Source organism: Callionymus lyra, chromosome 12, assembly GCF_982586985.1.
Source record: "Callionymus lyra chromosome 12, fCalLyr1.hap1.1, whole genome shotgun sequence".
NCBI lineage: Eukaryota > Metazoa > Chordata > Actinopteri > Syngnathiformes > Callionymidae > Callionymus > Callionymus lyra.
This window is the reverse complement of record NC_141829.1, coordinates 25,685,992-25,699,817: the sequence shown is the minus strand read 5'-3', so window position 1 is coordinate 25,699,817 and position 13,826 is coordinate 25,685,992. Positions and strand designations below refer to the sequence as shown.

The following is a 13,826-nucleotide window of genomic DNA, read 5'->3' as shown; positions in this document are numbered from 1 at the left end:
CATTTGTACCACAGGACACTTTACTTCTCTATCAGAGCTGCATCTCATGTTTCCACATAAAATGTAAAGGTCAAAGATTTAAATCGTCAAAGATCTTTAATTTAAACCTTTTCACATTCTTGTTCGAATGAACACATTTTATTGTCTCGTGTTGAGGTGGTCCAACACTTCCTGCCAAGTCTATAAAACTGTGTTATTTGTGTATTCAGACTCACAAACATTTCTCTTCCTGCTGTAGTTGGAACCGACGTCAACAAACAGCTCGGAAATAAACAGTCTTAAGATGGTTTGTCAACCACTACTGTTGATCTGCAGTGACGTTCCAGATTTACAACGCAGCTCCGACTCATCATGCAAATGGAGTGTCTGGATGATTAAAATAACCCAGAGGTCAGAGAGGTCATAGAGGTCATCGCCATGATCAGCCTAAAATGTCCAATGGATAAGAAAAGGAAGTAAACGTCTCCTTCACTCTAACAAATGATGAAGACGACTGGCAGCATTCTACATATAGAACTCAAGATTAAGTTAAAAAAAATGGAATAAAAGTGTTAGCGTTTTGTGTTGTGTGTTAGCGGAGCTGGAGTGTTCATTTTTAGATGTTATTATTTTCAACCTTAACGTGGGCAGAAAGCTCTTTAACCGACTGTATAATTTGAGTTTAATGTTCATGAATTACATGTATTTTGTTGCTTTATTTCTCTATAAGAGCCATTTAAACCCATGACACCATGACCTGTGTTAAGATGGCTTTGTTTGTAGAGAACTATAAAGTTTAAAAATGTTAACTGTTAATCTGGAAATTAAAAAAAAGATGCCCTTCTTGTTTTGAGCAACAGCCAGTTCAGTATATTTATTTGTTAGAGTCGAATAATAAAAGTATTTGGGCAAAATGAAAGCATGTTTTAATCTCAGCTGCCTACACCTCCACAGACCCCATCCTGGTCGTCTTTCTGCACCTTTCGATGAAACAACCAGCATGAACTTCATGTCCACACAGGTGATAATGATCACTAACAACACGTATATTAATGGTGTCAGTCTCCATCCAGCCGTGTCACTATGCTGTGGTTCTTGGACATTCTTGAGGAATTTTGATCCAGAAGAACGTCCCTGTCAACCTGCCAAAAGCTCTTCATCCGTGACATCTGCTTCATTTCCTTCTCCAGCAGACGTTACTGTCCCACAGAAGATCAGGAAACGTGAGCTTCTTTTGTGCTCACGCATTGAAACAGTTAAGCCAAGGAAAGTGACCCAGGTGGTGATTGTCACTGTTTCTCGTCTCATTGGTCGAGACGACTAAAAAGGGTTTTAGAGAAAAATGTATTTGAAGCCATTTTTGATTGATTTCAGAATTAATGCAGACTGTTTCAGAAATGAGAGATATTGAGATAAACAAGAAATGTGTGGTCTAATGAGTGGAAGTATTGTTTTCATGGAAATATAACATTAGATAAAATAGAACATAATGTTATGTTTTTGTAATTAGAAACATGACATAATGCAAAATAAATTGATACAAGAAATAGACTGATATAAAATATAATTTTTAGATAAATTAAAAAAAGATAATAATGAATGTTTAAATTTGAAATAATATGATCTGGATGACAAATGCCTTTAATTATTTTTATGGAATTTTAGTTGTTTCATGTAATGTTTAAATATGTCTTTCATTTGTTTCAAATGTTTTCATGTTTTTTGTTTGCAAGTAAGTAAGCAATATTTAAAGAGCGCTTTTCCAGAACAGGGTCACAAAGCGCTTAAACAATCAAAACAATACTCAATAAAATATATTCCTAAAAGTTCAAGATAACACCGAAAACAATACAGGAGTTCCAGAAAATCAAGGAAAAGCCTGCACAAATGAAAAAAAAGTGTGTATACACGTGTGCGTCTGTCTCTCGGTAACAAGCACCTTTCAAAGAAACACTTCAGAAACCTCGTTAAATTGTCTTCATGAACAAATCGTGCCACAGCAGGAAGCAGCCAGGATGTCGGTGGAAGGTATCATCAGCCCTAGGATTGACCTTTGTGACCCCAGCTCCGTTTGAAAATGTGTCGATGACATCATCAAGTACTTAACAAACCCTTCAGAGCAGAGGATAGATTAAACTCTGTTATATTACTTAAACCCGACCGTTGACGTTTCTTATATTAATGTTTCGGGTGATTTCCATGGTTTCTTTTGGGCCAAACATGGTCTCCTCTGAAGAGGTTTGGATTCTTGCCAGGAAAATCTCAGTACAGAGAATGAGGTTCATTCGTCAGAGATATTAATCAAGCAGCATGTGACTGCAGGTCAATCAAACATGGACGTGACGTGAGTGTGTGTGTGTGTCGGCATGCAAATACTGCTCCTCACTGAGAGGTTTGTTTAGAAGACCACCCATGGGAGGAGACGAGGGGCTTCACAGAGTGGCAGGTGATTAACAGAAGGTCAGAGGAGATTTTTCTCTGGCTGTGCAGACGTCTGCAGACCCAGAGGTCAAACCCCAGCAGCTCCACAGTAACACCACAGAGATGAAGAAGAAGCTCACTTGCCGATGAAGGTGAGCTTCGTAAGGGTTGAGGGTTTAAATCTAGCTTGAGGCAACTCTTTCTTTTTACCAACCCTTTTGTTTGTTTCCTGTAGACACTCTGGTTTCCGCCCAAAGTCTCAATAACGTGTATGTTACAGATAGATCTATACTTTATTAATCCCTCTGGAAATCTCCTTCGGGAAATTAGGTTAAAATATATCTATGTTTAAAAGTGAACTGTGAATATATTAATGATTAAAAAACAGAAAGTAAAAGATAATTTCTGTGGAGCTACTGGAAGGGCTGTTCCTGAGAACAGATTGAAGTCTTTTTTTATTAAAAAAAAAACTTTCTTCTCTTAAGAAACACAACCAGCATCAACACCTCACACCTTCACACTCACTTTCTCAGATTCCTACTAATAATAAAGACACATAAAAAATAATAAAGAAGGCACATTTCAGATAAAATGAGCAGCACATTTCAGAGATACACTACCTCTGGTGCAAGGAATTTCTGTGGCTAGCGGTCGCTCATATAAATGTTAGATTCTTGCTCAAAGCAAAAAACTTTAACACATAACATACCAACTATTATTTCAATTCAGTTCAATTCAATTCAATTTTATTTAAAGTTTCATAACAAAGTTATCTCAAGACACTTTATAGTTAAAGTAAGACTATAGTGGAGAAAGAAAAAATGGATCCAGCAACTCAATCATGGGTGAAGCACAGTGTGGCGTTGGCGAGGAAAAACTTCCTTTTAGAAGGCAGAAACCTCGAACAGAACCAGACTCATTGTTGACAGCCTCCTGCTGTGAACGGCTGGGAGGAAGGATGGGGGGGGGGGGAGACAGATGGATGGAGAGAATAGTGAGGGAGGATACAGTGAGAGAAAAGAGAGTATAGAAGAGTCCATAGAGGTGCTGGAGAGAACTCTGGATCCGATGATGTGGCGAAGATCCTGGATCAGCAGCAGCTCTGGAGGTGGAGCCCTGGTGCTGGTGTGGGTTTAAACTGCACAGGTGAAGAATTTAATGCAGAAAAAGGAAGGATATACAGAGCTCTGTGTCTAAAACTCATCCAGCATTCTAAGCCTATAGCAGCTAAGAAAAACAAAAGGGTCTGATTCAGGCAAAGCCCAAGTCAGTCCTAATTATAGGCTTTATCAAAAAGTAAGGTTTTAAGATTGTTTTTAAACATAGAGAGGGTGTCTGCCCTCCGGACTGAAGCCGGTAGTTGGTTCCACAGCAGAGGGGCTTGAAAACTGAAGGCTCTGGCGCCAAATCTACATTTAGAGATTTGTGGTATAACTAATAGATCTGAATTTAAGGATCGTAAGGTCCTAGAGGGTTGATAAGTTTGGATTAGATCTTTAATATATGTTGCTGCTAGACCATGTAAGGCTTTATAGGTTAAGAGAAGGATTTTAAATTGTATTCTAAATTCTACAGGAAGCCATGAAAGAAGACAGCACAATGTGTTTGCGCCTCTTAGTCTTAGTCAGGACACAAGCTGCAGAGTTCCGAATGAGCTGAAGAGTTCTGAGAGACTTCTAAGAACATCCTGACAGAAGAGTTACAATAGTCCAGTCTGGAGAAAGTAACAAAAGCATGGATGAGTTTCTCAGCAGCATCCAAAGGAAGGAAGTGCCTGATTTTTGAAATGTTACAAAGATGGAAGTAGGCGGTCTGTGAGATTTGTTTTATGTGAGAGTTAAATAATCCTTAGACAATATTGTTATCCTGATATACTTTCAGGACAGCTTGGCAAATGTATCTCTTCACACCATTCTAGTTAAAAAAAAAGGTGATGAAAAACACTAATGCTGAATTCCAAATGTTTTTTGTTCCTTAATTCTCTATATAAGAAATTATTTTTAAACCCTTTACCAGAACTCTGTCAGAGAAACACAAAAGAGCAGAGGCATGTTTGATAAAGACATAATTTGACTTTAATACAGCAACAAGTCACATTAACAGCAAAGGAATGTTCTCCACTCCATATTCACATAAACACGAAACATCTTCAGTGTTCCACGAGTCACCAGATGACCTCACACACAAACACACACATTTATATTGAGAATACACTTATGATACAACATAAATCATCACACACACCTTTCAAATGTTGTTTGGTCCACTCAAGAGTCATAAAGCTTTTCAGTTTGAGACAGATGTCCTGAAGTGACGACAGACGTCTGTGTCAGTTGATCACCAGAAACCGTTTTCTCACCTGAATGCCACTGGTGTTAAAGTGTTAATGAGACAGCAGGACTCAATAATGAGGCAGGAGACCATTGAAAAAAACACTTAATAAAAATGAATTAATACTTGATGCCTGTCAGGTTCATGGACTCACCAGACATTTCAGTCACTCTCTCACTCACTACAAACATATTATAAAACAAACTTCAACGTTTTGGCTGAACAACTCAGTAACAGTTTTCATGAGTTCAGAAATAAACTAAGTGCTTCTCTGATGATCAGTTGTGTCATTGTAGGAAGAATTTGTCCTTTATTTCACCCCAACACTGATGATTTTCACTGTATATTTACAGTTCTAGACAAGAATTACTCCAGAAGTGAGGAAACCGTTTTGGTTTTACATTTGCTCAAGAGAACTGAACTGATTTTCCATCTGAGTCCAACTTTTCAACTGCTTCTCTTCGTCGTCACATACTTGATGATTAATAGTTAAATGTTTAACATAACTGTATTTTTGTCCTCAGCACTCAGTGTCTACCTGGCTAGTGTTAGATGCATGACTACTCAGAGCAGGTTGTAAGTTGCACAGCTGTTGAAGACAAACAATGAGCAAATCTATGCACGCAATTCAAATGATTTATCAAGGAATCAGTTTATGTTGCAGTGGGTTTTGAGCTCATGTTCACTACGATAAACATAGAGAAATACACAGCAAATTAAAAAGAAATTCTGATTGTTTGTATATTTGTGCAAATGACTTTAAATGCAACATAAATGTTAATATATGAGTAAATATGTTGATTTATGGTGAAATAATGTAAAATTTAAATGGTTAAAACACTTGAGAATTTAAGTAATTTTCATGACATAATGTTGAAACTTTACATTCATGCTGTAACTTTTACTTTTATATTTCAAATATATTTTTCCCATGAAACACCTTATATAACTTTTTCTTATACGAACTTATGGCCCGATAAATATGGTAATGATATTGTGAGACTTATTGGTTATTTTCTTTTATATTTTTGTGTAGTAATATTAACACTTATACACATTAATATAGTCATAGTCACTCTTTTCAGCTATGAGCTGTGGTCATAAACATCTGGTTAGCGAAGGTGAGCATAAAGCTCCTTGACCCAGGAGGTGAAAAGTTCAGTCATGCTGTATGAAAATCGTAACTGCTTCAAAGCAAGATTGAAATCTCGAATTGATCATTACGCTTTGAGTGCATGGAGGTGCCCTGAAGCAGCCACTTCTATTTCGTAACAAATGTGGCCACCGTGGCTCTGAAAAAGTCTGGCAACGTCCTTGTGACAAATTCTAATTCCTTCAGTCAGGAAAGATAGCCTGTTGTCAGATCTGTGGCGTGTTGTCCACAGCCACAGCAGAGTACTCTGCCTCAGATATGTTGGAGGCTTCAATGAGGCGGGCCAGGCCTGTCCGTGTGGAGTACTTGAAGATGAAAGCCTTCATGAGGTCGTAGCGGTAGTTTCTGTTGATGAAGTTGTAGAGGATGGGGTTGAAGCAACAGTGCAGCAGAGACAAGCACTGTGTCAGGTGCAAGGCCACGTACAGCACGTTCTCCAGGCCACAGGTCAGAGGGACCAGACCCAGCTGGGAGAGGGCGTCCACCAGCAGGACCACGTGGTATGGCCCCCAGCAGCCGAGAAAGACCACGATGTAGGCGAGGATTACTCTGTGGCTCACACGGCGCTCCTGTTCCACTGATGAGGAGGCAGTGAAGGAAGTGCGGGTAAAGGCTCGAGCGATGAGGGCGTAGAACACAGCGATGACGGGGAAGGGTAGCACAAAGCCCAGCAAGATGAAGCTTAGCTGCACACCCACCATCCACTCACGGGGGTTCTCTTCCGGGTACACAGGCCGGCACAGCATGGCATCTCCGTGTGAGGACTTCACAGTGCGCAGGAAGTAAGTATCTGGCAAAGAGGCCACAAGAGCCAGGAACCAGATCCCTACACACACCAACCGACGTATGATCTTCCTGCGTGGGCTCCTGTCAGACTCCCTCTGCGGCCTCAAGCTGAGGTAGCGGTCTACGCTCATGCCGGCCAGGAAGAAGATGCTGCCAAAGAGGTTGACTGAGAACAGGAGGTGCGTGAGTTTGCACGCTACTTCGCCGAGCGGCCAGTGGCCATGCTGTGCCAGCGAACCCACCCACACTGGCAGGGTGGCACACACACACAGATCTGCCAGGGCCAAGTGTGCGATGTACATGTGAGTCTCGTGGCGAGGGGCGGAGTCTCTCTGACTCCGGACGTTCACCCACAGGACGAGTGCGTTGGCGGCAAGTCCGACCACAAAAATGAAAGTGTAGAGGACACACATGGAGTAGAGCAGGGCGCTGCGGTTGAAAGCTGTCGCACACAACATGGTGTCCACGCTGGATATGTTGCTGAAGGTCTCCGACAGGTTGAGCTCGCCCAACGACTTCCACAGATCTTCCAGCTCACTGGTGCTCAGACTCATGGTGACACCCCGGGAGAGAACCACAACAGTATCTGTAAACACACAACAAAAGTTTATTAACCATCCTAAGGTTACAAAGCAAGACTGCAGGAAAATGTGACTACAGTGAATTATTGTGAGCTCTGAAACCTGAATGATGATGATTACTCACAAGCTCCCTTTGTTTCACCACCTCTCAGTGAACTTGTCACTGCAAGATCTCATTTTCTGTTTACAAAAAAATGTGTGAATGTTTTAATCATATCAATAGTTCTATGGTAAGTATGCTCTGTGTTTGGGTGGTCTTACTACAGAAGTGCTGGGTGCTTCAATAATCAAGATAAACATGAGCACCATGTTTCCGTTCTCTACTTCACAATGGAGTTTAAACTTTCTTGATAAAAGTTTCAAGGAGGGAATATAAAAGTTGAATCCCTAGGTGAAGGGTTTGTAATGAAAGGAGTAAACTACTACCGTGTGAGGAAAACTGTTCACTGTTGTAAAGTGAGTGTGAGTTTTCAAATGTGCGTCTATTTAGCAGCTAATGGAAGGTTTGAAGGGAACAGCAGCTGTCTGGACCCTCAGCACTTCGCTGCAGAGCTCTCACACTCTTTGTTTTGTTTCTGAGGTGGCAGTCATTCATTTTACTGCCTCTATTTGCCTGCAGTGTCGAGGAATTAATTCTCCTACGACAAGCTGGAGGATGACAGAAGGAGGATCACTTCAGTGTGGTTAATGATTCGTACGGAGACACAAAGAAAGAGAGAACAAAACAAGGACGAGAAATACAAAAGACTCGCTGAAGTGAATTTCCATGAGTTCTCCGAAATGATCCGTGAGTTGTTTCAAATAATGACACCTCGGAGTTGACTTTGAGAAGACGTATTTGTTACCATGACAACCGCCCATACATTTGTTCCTCCATTAGTCCAGGTCGCAGAGGAAGCAAAACACTCCTCCAGCGAGTCCTGGTTCTGTCCCCGGGACATCCCCCCAGCTGAACACCTCACTACTCTAGGAGACAACCAACAGTCTTCTCTTGAAAGAGAAGAGGTTCTACTCAGAATTTCTTCTGGGTGAATAAGTCAAATCTAAAGGTGTGCTCACACCAATCATAGCAGAATGACCTACTGTTACTGATCAACTTGAGAGAAGTTGTTTTGTTTCTAGACTGAGGAAGGAAACCAGAATTTTCACGGAATCATACACAGACCCCACACAGAAAGGTCACCATTCCAGGTGTCCAGATAGCTGGAATCAAAGCTGTAACCTTTTTTCGGTTTCCTCTAGTGAATTCTGTTAAACTCAATCTACCTAACAACTGCACAGAATCATGTTGTCGGTGAAAAGAAAATACCCTAGCCCTGCATTTTAATCATTTTTCATTTCCTTGCCTATGATTTAACAAGGCAACAGTATTCTGCTGCATGAAGCCAGATTACTTTACCGGCGTAAGCAAATAAAACACACAGTCACTTGCGGCCTGAAGGAACGTAAATGTGGTTAACTTGTGAAAACACAGCATTCATGGTTTCATCACAGCTCTATCGTCCCGTCACAAGCGTCCATGATTGATGAACAGTCAGAGGGCAGCACAAACAAATGTTGACACAGAGTCCAGCAGCACCGACGGCAGATTAAAAGTAAGGAAGTGGCTCAGAAATCCAAACATTTCCGCAGCGTTCCTGGCATTCCAAGATAAAGTCAGGAGAGGAAACTCGATGCCACTTTAAAGAATGTTTTCACTTAAGAGGCATGTTGTACGAAAGAAAGGCTGTGTTTCTTTTCTTCTCTCCACGCAGCCGGCAGAAGGTCGACCGAGCTGTCACCACATGATCAAACAACCTTCACTACGTCACTCTCACATCTGAGTCTGATCATAGATGAATTCATGAGCCTCATATCAGGATGACCAGGTGAGCCATCTGTATGCTTGATCTGGGAATGTGCTGATACGTGGTGGAGAAACGACTGAACAAATAAAGTTTCATAGAATATCTGTAGACTAGCAAAGTTGTTCATTTACACCCAATTTATATAAAAAAAACATCCATTTATTTTCTTATGTGTTTAATTATTGAAAAGAATGGCGCTCGAACAAAATACATTGCAGAAGCTAAAGATGCTGCAACTCTTAACTGAGAATGATAAATCCTTCAAAAGATTTGAAGATCCAGGTGTCAATGCAAGAACACCACCCAAATGTGATATTCAGTACTTCATCCCATTTAATACATTTTCTGAAAGTTTTATTGAAAGCCTTCTGTTTCTATAAGGCAACCAAAATACCAATCAACATTTCCTCCCAAGCAGAGGTCAATATTTTAAGGCAGTGATTCCCAATCTGTGGGGGCAAAGGTATTGCAAGAGGGCCACAAAATCGTTTTTGTTGGAGGGTGGATGTAATTATATTAATATAAAAATACACATACTAATGGTTTAAATGTTAAAACTCGTTAAGTTTAAAAGGACGTAAAACGTTTTTGTGTGTGTGTGTGTCTGTGTGTGCCTGTGTGTGTATGCTTGCGCGTGTGTGCGTCTAATACTGAAGGTGTTGCAACATGTTACAGATGCTATGTTAGTGACTGTGGAACTTCCAATATGTTTCTCCTTTATAGATTTCAGTCCTTTATGTTCAATCTTCAATTCAAAAAAGTGCTCTGAGAACGCATTATAATGCCCTCGTATTTATGGGCTGGGCCGCAAAGGCTTTTGAGACTTAAAAGTGGGCCCTGAGTTGGAAAAGGTTGGGGACCAATGTCCTAAGGAATCAACAAAGTCAGAAAGATGAATCAAAGAAAATAAAGAACGATACGATAAGTATCGTGATTTATCACTGGTATCTTTCAGGATTTCATTGTTCATTAAGTTAAAGAGAATGTAATGGCGTCTGCTGGCCCCATCTGGTGGTTGGATGTTAAATTGCAACACAAAAATAGACAATTATATCAAATATTTGCATGTTAACTGTAAATAATACTTGGGTGTCTAAGGCAAATATTTCATTCATTCAGGAGAGACTTGGACTCATTGGAGAGGTCCTAGGGCAGACCCAGACCTCGGCTGAATCGTCAAATAGAAGGTGTCACTGACACAAGATTTCATAATCAGAACCTTTTATTGTTTATTGTAAACACAATATAGAATTATTTTTTTTTTGGTAGCATTACAGAATGCTTTGTAGTCTTGGTTCTTACATGATCGGGCAGAAACTCTGATGGTAGATAGGAGTAAGTCCTGGTCTCACTAAGTATAGACAACAAGCTTGTGTGATTCTGGCTTTATGTAAAACTTCCTCCAGTCATTACTACAGGATCCACCCATTTATAAAAGTTCCAAGTGCATTTAGGTTGAGCCAGCTCAAACTGGACCTAATATTTGACTTCAGAACTGGAGGACATCGATCTGAAATGGTCAGCTTCTGTAAGATATGCACCTCCACACATGCATTAAGGTTGTTTTTGCTCTGATTTACGGCAGTCCTACTGTGTGTAAAAACCTGACTCCAGCAGTAAAACATTCACTTCAGCACTGGGATGTCTCTCTCCAGCAGGCAGCCTGCCGCAGTGTGAAAGAGCGGAGGTCAAAGGTCACAGATCAAACCAGAGCAGAGGGGCTGAACTCTTCACTGACTCGTCCTCCCACAGAGTGAGCTGTGTGCAGGATCAGCAGGAGACCTGACGCCAGGCAACACACCCCGAAACCAGGGTCAGTGGCCACCGAGTGACACGTCCAGAGAGCAATGAGACATCTGTCTGTGTTGCAGTTGTTACCTGTAATCACCTGCCACACTGTGTTTGGTCTCAGTGACGCCTCAGTCCAACTCTCTTTACTGCGGTTTTGTTAAAAGCTACTCTGATTTCCTCAACTCACATTGACTCCTTCCATTATGACAAGACAAGAATACAGTCACTTTGGTTGACTAGCACCTCAACTACCTCAACACATAAACAAGGATAATAAATATTTAAAATAATGACTTTTTTCCAGACTTCCTTCCTTTTAATGCAGTTTAAACTTGTGAAGGTTAGTTTTCCTGAGATCTTCTTGTCGATCATTTTCTTTGATTTATTATTCATGAATTCGCTTTCTACCACCGACTCCATTTGTGTGGTCAAGGGGGGGACTGAAGCCTATCCTAGATACTTTGGGTGAGAGGCGGGGGACACCCTGAACAGGTGGCCAGTCTGTCACAGGGCACACAGAAACATACAAGCATTCATACAAACACTCACACCTACGGACACTTTAAAGCTCTTAACCAACCTTTGTAAGTTTTTGAACTGTGGGAGTAAACCCACGAAGCCACGGCATGAAAAGCAAACTAACGCTTTTTGTTTCTTAAAAATATATCAATAAATCAATTCCTTTCACATAACATTTGGGTTCATAATTTTATTGTCCTACATACTTAATATAATATTTAATAATATTAATTATATTCATAATTATATGACTCTCTTAACATTTTACATGTTATGAAGCCTACAAGTGTAGGAAATATTTATGTCATGAGAAGAAAATTACAAAATAAAAATGAACAAACAGCGAAATACAAATCTTAGCAGCACCTCACCTCAGAGTATAATGAGGACGTTTCAATAATTTTAAGGCAACACTCACAATTGTTTCCAACATGATTTACAGCATAAGCAGGAGTTTCAGTCTAATCCAACGTCACATGGTAATTATTTGGTAGTTACAGTGGAATACTTGACGGCAGCGACTCACACAAAAGCTTCTTAAGGTCGAGGTTTAACGTTTGATAATCCTGAACAACTTTAAGAGACAATTGAATTCTGGGTCAATGTATTTTTAGCTGACTCGACAGAGCGTTATTTCTGGAGCCTTCATTGTAATAGAAAGGCCTTTCAAAGGTGAGATAGATAATCCACACAGTGCTCTCTAAGTCCCTCATATTATATGGAAAATACCTGAAGGTGCCAGGTAGCCCACAGGCTTCAAGCTCATTACAGATAACACACACACACACACACACACACACACACACTCACACACACACACTTCTCGATCGGCGTGTGTGTGAGAGGGAATGTCTCTGTCACTCTGTCAGCAGCATCCAGTTACAAATGAGCCCAAAAGCTCTTTTGTTTCTCAATACACAGACAATAAAAGGCATTTTCTTGTGCTAATGACGCCCAGGGAGGCTGACACAGGTGCACCGGGTTTGTGACGAGTTCCTCTTGTTTGTCTCTTTAAAGATTAACATCAGCCAGTCGACGGTTGTACGAGCGCACAAGAATTCAGTGAAAGTCGCTTAAAACAGAAAAAAGTCATTTACTAAACGAGAAGAAAAGCCTCAACTCAAGACTCAAGCGTGAAGTAATATACAAAATGTGTTTTTTAACACTGTTTTAAAAGCTGTTTAACAGTAAACCTTCCATGTTCTTCCATTAATAAACGTGTTAAACTAATCGAATTGTTGGCTATTTAATCGCAAACTCCCCGCGGTCTTTGAACGCATCACTGCACTCACCGGTGAAAACGTGTCTCTGGATTCTTGATTCCGTTCACTTGGTGAAAGATAAAGAAAGCTCCGAACTTGTGCTCGCTCTTGTCTCTGTCGGTTCTGACTGAGTCGTTCTCGTCCTGCACTTGCTGATACCGAGGAACGTTCCGCCTCCTGAATGCGTATTGAGTCCAGGAGCAGCCGCCCCGCCAGTTTCGAGTGAGAGAGACTGAAACGTCCACTTTGTTTATGCGTGTGAACATTTACTGATGTAGGAAACACTTCTTTAGAAGAAACAGAAAAAAAAAAAAAAAGTATCATTAAAGTTATAGTTTACAATAAATAGCAGCGTCCGAATTGATGTATTTTCATCTGTAAATATCATTATATTTAAAATATATATATATATATATATATATTGTAATTAACTTTGTATTTTGACCAGCTGCCATTTTTCATAGATAAATAAATAATAAATTGTTATTATCACAATGTGATCTACATTAAAAAAAAAAAACATTGAACACAGTTAAATGGTGAACAATACATTTAATGAGTTAATCATTTCGTTTATAACACAGTAAAATGCTTAAAGAAAAAAACATTAATAAATCCAGTTAAGAGTTAAAAGATGACATCACATAAAAGCCAGCCTTTTTTTTTTTTTAAAGGAATTTAAAGGAAGGAAATAAACCATCGTAATAGCCTGTAACTGACAAAATAGACATACTTTGAGACATATACCGTATGTATTTTACAACATTTGTTTCAATACGTTATTAGAATTTATATTTAGTTATTACCTTATAGATTTACACATTTTTTAATCTTAATCATATACAAAGACACTTACAGTGTGTTACAGTGTACATTTAACCTCAGTGCAGCTACCATTGTTCATTTGTCAATTTGTGCAGAAACTTTCCTACTTAAGACCTTGGCTCCTGCAATAGTTTGAGTGTTGTAACTATGTTTCTGTGTGGTATGTAAAACTGCAGGACAAAAAATTATGATTTTTAAATGTACATATAAGAATTAAATTGTTTGTTCTAGTTTTGTATTTATATCATCATTTCAAATCACAAAGCGATGAATATATTGTTAAGTAAATGAGAATTTTAAATTAATATGGTACTTTCAATGAGAAACCATC

General features: G+C 39.7%; 1 protein-coding gene across 1 annotated transcript; it reads right to left on the bottom strand.

Moving 5' to 3' along the window:
- Positions 1-4,494: 4,494 nt before the first annotated feature.
- On the bottom strand, positions 4,495-12,787 carry ackr3a (atypical chemokine receptor 3a). Its single transcript, XM_087804670.1, has 2 exons — positions 12,701-12,787; positions 4,495-7,256 (listed from the first exon to the last, which is right to left on the bottom strand). The coding sequence occupies exon 2, from the start codon at positions 7,222-7,224 to the stop codon at positions 6,091-6,093; it is 1,134 nt and encodes a 377-aa protein (XP_087660796.1). The 5' UTR covers positions 7,225-7,256; positions 12,701-12,787; the 3' UTR covers positions 4,495-6,090.
- Positions 12,788-13,826: the final 1,039 nt, after the last annotated feature.

Coding starts and splice junctions, on each gene's coding strand:
- ackr3a (XM_087804670.1), bottom strand. CDS start 7,224: ATGAGTCTGAGCACCAGTGAGCTGGAAGATCTGTGGAAGTCGTTGGGC.